This window comes from Lupinus angustifolius, chromosome LG01 (genome assembly GCF_001865875.1).
Source record: "Lupinus angustifolius cultivar Tanjil chromosome LG01, LupAngTanjil_v1.0, whole genome shotgun sequence".
Taxonomy (NCBI): domain Eukaryota; kingdom Viridiplantae; phylum Streptophyta; class Magnoliopsida; order Fabales; family Fabaceae; genus Lupinus; species Lupinus angustifolius.
In genome coordinates, this window is record NC_032009.1 from 15,502,972 (window position 1) to 15,511,314 (window position 8,343).

Genomic DNA, 8,343 nt, shown 5'->3' on the forward strand with positions numbered 1-8,343 from the left:
CAGGAAGTTAACTTTCCAATTTTTCTAGCATTAGCCTGGGTAGAGAAGAACTTACACTGGCTGAGATTTAAACACCGACCAGAAACTTTGGCATAGTTATTGAATAAGTCCTTGATTTCTAACAACTCTCTCTTGATTCCTCTGCAGAAAACCAGAATGTCATCAGCATAGAGAACATGACTAGGGGTTGCAATCCTAGGTCCAACAATTGTTCTAAATTTCCCCTTATCCAGCAACTTAGTTAGCCCTCTGCTGATCACTTCTTCAGCCAAACAGAAAAGAAGAGGGGATAGGGGATCCCCTTGTCTAACACCTCTCTTGCAGCTAAAGTACCCAACAGAGTGCCCATTCACAGAGATAGAGAGTTTAGCAGATTTTAGGATAACTTCAATCCAATGAATGAAAGAATTGGCAAACCCAAAAGGCCTTGAGAGTGTCCATAAGGAACCTCCAATCAATAATATCAAAGGCCTTCTTGACTTTGATTGCTAAATTTCCACCAAGAGTTTTATGATCAAGAAGATTAATTGCCTCAGAAGCTATAAATATGCAATCATGGATGTGCCTATCTTTGATGAAGCCTCTTTGATGTTGAGATATAATTGTAGGAGCAATTTTAGCAAGCCTGTCAGCCAGGACTTTGGTGATTACTTTGAATTGGAAATTTGCTAGAGCAATTGGCCTGAAATCCTCAATTTTATCCGCCGAGGGGAATTTGGGAATTAGAACAAGGTTATTAGAGTTGAGATTAGGAAGAATCCAACCCTGAGTGAAAAACTGCTTCACAGATTGGCAAACATCAGGTGCTTATGTATATATATACATTTTAATTTATATATATATATATACATTTATTTATATTTGATCAGGTGCTTATGTAGCTGGTAAATTTTAATTTACTAAAGTAATTATACAAATGTAATGAGTGCAAGACTTAGATGACTTATTTGAGTAGCTATTATTTAAATGAATTTTATTTAACTTACCCCAGATAATACTATTATTATTTACCATTGTCCTTATTGACTAAAAACATTTCAATGCAAAAATGATTTTGACTGCTCAACACAAATTTTGAGAGAAGAACCAAGAGGGCAATTAAGAAAATTGAAATGTAAAGTAGCATGAAATTACAATGTGTAGAATTATTACATGCAACAACAAAGTATTACATTAGATATTTGTTTGAAATGAAACTATGGGACACGATGACAAGAGAATACTCGCATAATTAGAGCCCTCGTCCCCTTCCCTTTATTATCATTATTCAATGCTACATCACTTTCATACATAGTATCTTGCACTAGAAATTTGCTATGGTGCCTCATCTTCCCCACCACATCAACTCTAATCTTCAGAACTTGATGCTGCAATATTGCACAAACCAATAAATAAATGAAGTGATATAATTAACAAATTTAGACCAAAAAATAATCTATGCTCATGAGAAGTACTTTAGGTTTAATTCTATTAATTGGCTAAATATCAGTAACTAGCTAACAAAAGAGCATGAATGCATACACAGGATAATGATTTTTCTCTCACATACTTGTGAGAGCTATGCATCAGAGTAATTTCATCAAAACCCTTTTAAATTTTTTTTATGGGTGTTATTATTAATCATTATTTCCAAAAATTCAAGGCATTACGCCAAATATATAATTGATGGTTGTTAAGAGATAATAATAATGTGGTTAGAAGCTTAGCTCCATTCATCCATTTGTGTGGGTGTTATCATTTTATTAACATTTAGATGAAAAACTTGACAACTTCCTTAAAAAAGGTAAGTAACAAGATAAGGACATTGTGATGCAACAACATAAGGAAATTTTGAGGCATCCTATCTTTCCTTAAATTACCACAAATTTCTATTTTGTGCTTAAGTTTAATTAATTTAAACAATAATTAGTGAATACAAGAGATTATCATAGATAATTTTAATAGCATATCATAAACTAATTCATTAAAAATATAAGTAGTACCATATAGTTATTTAGATCTATTAGAACAACACTCTGTATTATTTTTATTTGTTCTTTCATTTTCACCTAACAACTCACAGATAGCTGAAAATAGTATAGTTTGATTATAAGGTTGTCACAGATAGCTGCAAATAGTATAGTTTGATTATAAGGTTGTATAAAACATGTTTCTAATTTTAGGAAATTATACTTCTAATCCTTCTTTATAAAATCATCTTGTGGTATTTCATGTGAATGTTAAAATAATCGATTAATATCCCTATGATATTAAATTTATAGTTGATAGAAATAACATACGTATTACAATTAGTGGATGTGCTGATTTTGTAAGGGAGATTGACCCCACATTTGCCCGGGAGTGATGCTGCATTCTCCGGATTGAATTGGGTCGAAGCAGCCACGGATTTGAGGCAATTGCATGCTGTTTGTTTGTCAGCGGTGCTTTGAGCCAACGCCACAAGTCCCTTGACTCCGTTGCAGCATGTTCCAGGAACAGCTCCACCGGACTGCAGGTAAGTGAGGCATGGAGCTATGCCACTAACAACCTGTCCGCATGTTATGGTAGCCTGTGCAATGGGTGCACCCACCACTACCATGCACATCAGAATCACACATGTTACCTTAATGCTTGCCATTACTTTACAAACTAATTTGTAGTGTATTTGATTTTGTATATTGCTTACTTTACTTGGTGAGTATATGTGATGCATAGTATGGGTTTATATAGAAAACAAAAGAGGAGTTTTATGAAATGATAGTTTGATGTGGTATACATAATTATTAATTATATATAAGGTTATGTTATATGATATTTATTCCAATTTAAAACTAAGACATTACTCTAATATAATTATAAATAATTATTAATTTTATATAAGATTGATATTATACATAATATTTGACAAGGTTTTATATTGGGTGTCGACTGCCTAATATAATTTTTACTTTTTTTCTGAATTTAATTAGGATTAACTACGTATAATATCAAGAAAGTTTTATTTCCTAACCCATAATTTATAATTATTGTTTATTAATAGGATAAAAGATTTATTATTATTTATTAATTATATAAAAGTTATCCTACGCGATCCAAGATCTTATTTGATACGAAGCTCCGGATTGTTACCAAAGATGCATGTGACAGTCATGGGTTTGTTAGTAGTTGGATCCCAATAAATGTTCTATGGTGCATTCTCTTGTCTTTGAGCACCTGGTCAAATATTTACGTTAGATAATTTATTTCCCGGCACTGAAGTTTAATCTCAACTTCTCAACTATATATATCTACCGTGATTTTTACAATGTACAACACTACAACTTTCTTAATAGAAGAAGAAATATTCCAACACATTCTCTTTCTTGCCTTTTTTTCTTCTCTTTGCTGCCAAGAAAAAAATTATAATATAATTGTACGTCCAATATTCCCCACAATTATTGAAATCAAACCGGCAGAGGTTGAAAGGAATGGTGAATTTATTTCTATTTACATTCTTCTAGATATTGTCTTTACTTGTTGGATCAAGTTAGCCTCTTAGGTCATCAAATTGGTTTGTTATTTATTTAATGATATTCACATGAATTGCGTCTAAAAACTAGTTATTTTTAAAAAGAATTATTTCCATTACATAATTATTATCATTGTATATTGTTTTTGTAGCTTGCAATAAATTTTAAAAGACAAGAAAGAATAACTACTAATTGAGTCACGATCAAGTGATTTTCTTTAAGATGTTTCGTGGGGCTGTCCCCTTCTTGGAATTAAAAGGTAACATTTACCATGCTCTAGTTAGAGAGTATTATGCCAACTTTAGATACAAAGATGGGAAGTATTGGTCAATGGTTGCTGGAAAACTGTTTGAGATTAATGAAGACATTTTTGTGAACGTGGGTGGTTTATCCTGTACTGGTGCTAGTTTAAGTGATTGTGGTTGGGCAGACAACAACCCTTTTGACCCTGTTGAAATGTATAAATCTTGTTTGCGTAGACCTTAGTTATATGTTCAGGGTGAGTTGACCAAAGCTGGGTCGCTGTCTGTAGAGAATAGGCTTCTACACTACCTGATTGCCTATATTCTGTTTCAGAGAAACACAAATCATGCACAACCTACAATGAATGATTTGAGATTCATGTTTGTTGTGAAGGAGAACATAATGATTAGTTGGCCTGACGAGATTCTAAAGGTCATGTATAGCGTCTCCACTTCTCAATCAAGGTTGCTTCCCTATAGTATCTTCATATCACGAGTTATTGATTATCTACATATTGATGGTTCAGATACTATAATGATGGATTGTTCTGACAAGGATCACTTGATTGGTGAAAGTCTGATTCATAAGATGGGTATTTACAAGTATGGCAACACATGACAATATCAAGAGGACTTCAACACTGTGAATCTTGACCCCTCTGGTGAGGATGAGCAAGATGATAACCAAGAGCCATTTGCTGCTACTTAGGGGGAGTCTTTAGGACATGCATCACATGAACTGGCTTTCGGACAAGCCTACTTGGATGCTATGGAACAACGTCTCAACAATAGGATGGATCTCCACTTCCAGTCTCTAAAGGACTCATATCATATGGATCTGGAGAATTTTGAGGAGCATCAGAATGCTTATATTGACAACTATTACCAATCTTTGAAGAACTATGTTCAGACCACTGCTGACTCAAAAACTAGAAGGTTGTGTGCTGAGTTCAACAAGCTGAGTACCTTCATCAAGGGTGGTAGTAGCTCGCCGATTCTTGACAACCAAAACCCTCCATCTCATCCTTAGTTAGGAGACCTTAGAGCCTTAGTTTTATCCTTCCTAGCTAATGGACTTTGTTGTTCCTTCTTCCCTCTTAAGAACTTATCTTTTGTTTTGCGCTTTTGTTCTTATTATGGATTGTAATAACTCTAAAACTTCTGCTGAGTTACTGCTTTAAAATTTGACATTGCTTTTGGTGTATGTGTTAATATTGAATGATTATGCCTACTGCTAACTGCTCAAATATGTCAAATGCTTAATCATTCCATGCTTAATTTGAATAAACATAGCCTTTCATGCCATTAAAACTGTTCTGTTGCTGCTTGTTGTCCATTTAATCGATTAAGACCTGTTGTTAATCGATTAAATGTTGTATAAATGTGCATTTGTTCAAGCTTCTTACAGCTGGTTGATTGATTACACGCCCAAATTAAATGATTAATTACAGTCTATCATAACTATAATAATTCTTCTGACTTTTTACTAGAATTGAATACTTGTATCTTTTTGATAATGTCAAAAGGGGGAGAAATGTTGCTTGTTGTGTTACATGTATTTTGCAGGTTGTGTAATAGCCGTTGCATGCTGTTATATATAGCTTCCATAATATGATTGCTTACCTAAGGGGGAGCAAATGCGCTTCAACTTTGTATCTTTGAAAAACAACCATAAACAACAATTATGCAAACTCATCATCAAGCTAATCAAACGTTTTGAACAATTTTGATGTGGTGTTTGTCATCATAAAAAAGGTGGAGATTGAAAGTGCAAAGTGTCAAGGATAACACTAGCAATGCTTTGCGTATGTTTTGATGAAGACAAGGTTCTATTAAAGCTTGAAGATGGCTCAACAATCAACATGCCTAATGCTCATTTCGTCATATCTAGACTAGGATAGAAATAGAGTCATTATTCTAAGTAGTCTGGGATGTGTGTCGTAGTAAGTGAGTATAGGTGAGGTGAACCTAGGTGCAAGTCTCTCAAGCCATCTTAATTGTCATATCATATCTATGAGACATATCATCTAGTTAATTGTATGTTCATGCATCTATCATACATGTTATATGTGCATATTAGGCATAATATAATTGGTAGAACATGTATATAAGTTGTGCATAACATATGAGAAGTTTACCTTTTGAACCATGTATTTTAATATGCAGTTAATCGATTAACGTGGTGACTTAATCGATTAATTTAACTGCTTTTATGTTAAATCAATGTTTCTGTTACAACTGTTTTCTGTTTCTTTCTGTTGCACTTGTTAATTGATTAACGGGTAGCCTTAATCGATTAAAAGATCTATTATTTGGTATAACTGATTTCTTTTTTAACCGTTTAACTGTTTGCAACGAATCCAACTGTCAAAACTGCTTACTATAAATAGAGGCAACTTCCAGAAAACTATAGCATTGCATTCTATAGGGCTGATTTTAGAGAGCATATTTCGTTCTGTTTTTACTGCTTTTTGCAAGAGAGTTGCATGTGTGAGAAGAGAGTTATCATGCTGAATTGATTTCTGGTTTTGCATACTTTTTCACACTTTCTTATGTTCATTCTTATCTTGCTCACATGTTGATGCATTATTTGTAATTATTGATAGAGAGATACTTTGATTTATGTTTTTGATTAACTCACATGTTCTTGATGGCTTGAGTGATTAGTGAGTGGGTTAGTCTTAAGGTCTTTTACTTGTAATATTTCATGCATTATTGTGCTTATAATACCTTGCTGTTTTAACCTTTTTTTTTGTGTTTCTGGATTGATCTCTTGGTGTCGTACCACCACAGAGATTGGGATTCTTCACCAAGACTAGGAGGTCTTAATTTGAGGACAAGAATATTGGCTAGGGCTGTTTCGCGAGAAATATTTTCTCAGGCGAAAGGTAGAGTCAAACCAAGGGTTTAGGGGTCCTAGATTTCAAGAAAGAAGCGTCCTATTTTCTTGTAATTGAATTGGTGTGTGTAATCATACGTTTACTCAATATTGTGAAGAAAAAAATCTCCCAAGATCAGAAGGGGAGGCCTGGATGTAGTTTGCAGTAGACCGCAAACGAACCAGGATAAAAATCCATCTTTGCACGCTTTTCTCTCCCTTTACTTTTCTTGCTGTTTCAATTTGAATTTATAGCTGATATTTTGCATATGTTTTTTTACTGCCATATGCTTATTAATAGTGCTTAAAAATATCTATTTTATCTCTGTTCAATTGATTTTAAATAACTGTGCAATCTGCCTCTCTGATAATTTTATTCTGTGCATGTGTTAATCGATTAAGACTAGGTGTTAATCGATTAACTGGGCTGTTTCCAGAAATTGGGTTTTGGTGCAAAAAGCGGTGATCGAAAACCGCAACACCTATTCAACCCCTCCCTTCTAGGTGTTCCTAGGCCACTAATACCTAACAATTTTAATGATCTGCATGGAATGATAGATAACACATAAAATGATTAATGATATTATTTGAGAACATTTTAAAATCTATTTAAATGTGTAATTACTACATATTCCATTTATTATATTTAAAATGTTTTTCAAAGTTTCATAACAACTTTAATACATAATTTTAAAGTAGAAACTAAATTGTCATAATTAATGACAATAATTCCTTAATTATAGGAAAAGAAACATTTGGGAACTATCAACTTTTATTTTTAATTAGTATTTAAAATAATTAATGATTAATCTATGAAATAAATCAAATATCATCAAATTTTCTCATTAATTTTAATATCATAGTTTATTTTATTAATAATATGATTGAATTCCTGATATTAATGCACTTTAATGATATTAAATGAGAATATTTTAAGATTTATTTAAATAATTAGAATTAAACATTGTTATTTTTATGAAATAAATTCACTATATATCATTTTAAAGCTAGATAAAATAATTGAATAACAAAAAAAATTCTTATTAATTGTAATATAATAGCCCATTCTTTCTATTAATAATAACATTAGATTTCTACTATAAGTGAGGCTCGAACTCACAACTTTCTTAATTACATTTCTTAAATTTTTTCACCTTAATCATCCTACCAACTTATGACTCACAATCATCGTTATATATTTGTTAATATTATTAATTACATTATATATTCAATAATTGTTACGAAGATTCCTTATATATTTCATAATTGTTCTAATAATTTACTGTTATTGTTTTTAATTTTCTTAATCTACTATCTTTAATATTTTGTTTATGTTATATTTCATATTGTTACTATTATAATATATCAATTGTAAAATATAATTACAATTTTATTAATTACATTATATATTCTATAATTGTTTCGAAGATTACTTATATATTACATAATTTACATGTTCTTTATGATAGGTCTTGGTTTATATTGTTAATTGTAACGCCCCGAAAATTACTTCAAAAAAATCTTGCGCAAAAATGGGTAATTTTTTTAATAATGATGCCATATAAAATTTAGTTCCTTATATTCGTTTCATTTTCGGAACATCACTTTAAGTAACATACAATGCAGAAAATAAAAAACACCATTACCTAAAGGTAATAAAAATATAACTCAATATAACTTTGAATCATACTTCATTAGAATATCATGAAATGTTGGTACGAAGTACAAGGCGGAA

General features: G+C 31.8%; 2 protein-coding genes and 1 long non-coding RNA gene across 3 annotated transcripts in view; 1 reads left to right on the top strand and 2 right to left on the bottom strand.

Moving 5' to 3' along the window:
* Positions 1-1,292, bottom strand: part of LOC109354244 — a 2,114-nt gene extending 822 nt beyond the window's left edge. The window contains exons 1-3 of the mRNA XM_019596644.1: positions 1,224-1,292; positions 449-777; positions 13-324 (exon numbers count right to left, since the gene is read on the bottom strand). Coding sequence (XP_019452189.1) covers positions 13-324; positions 449-777; positions 1,224-1,292 — 710 coding nt within the window. The remainder of the gene's footprint in view (positions 1-12; positions 325-448; positions 778-1,223) is intronic.
* Positions 1,193-2,645, bottom strand: LOC109349999 (non-specific lipid-transfer protein 1-like). The gene is made up of 2 exons (XM_019591100.1): positions 2,280-2,645; positions 1,193-1,367 (listed from the first exon to the last, which is right to left on the bottom strand). Exons 1-2 carry the CDS (start codon positions 2,615-2,617, stop codon positions 1,355-1,357), a joined length of 351 nt encoding a protein of 116 aa, XP_019446645.1. The 5' UTR covers positions 2,618-2,645; the 3' UTR covers positions 1,193-1,354.
* The window catches only part of LOC109350067, an 11,819-nt gene continuing 6,010 nt past the window's right edge, over positions 2,535-8,343 (top strand). Inside the window, exons 1-3 of the long non-coding RNA XR_002108067.1 lie at positions 2,535-2,635; positions 5,861-5,862; positions 6,769-6,774. This is a non-coding gene — a long non-coding RNA (uncharacterized LOC109350067). The remainder of the gene's footprint in view (positions 2,636-5,860; positions 5,863-6,768; positions 6,775-8,343) is intronic.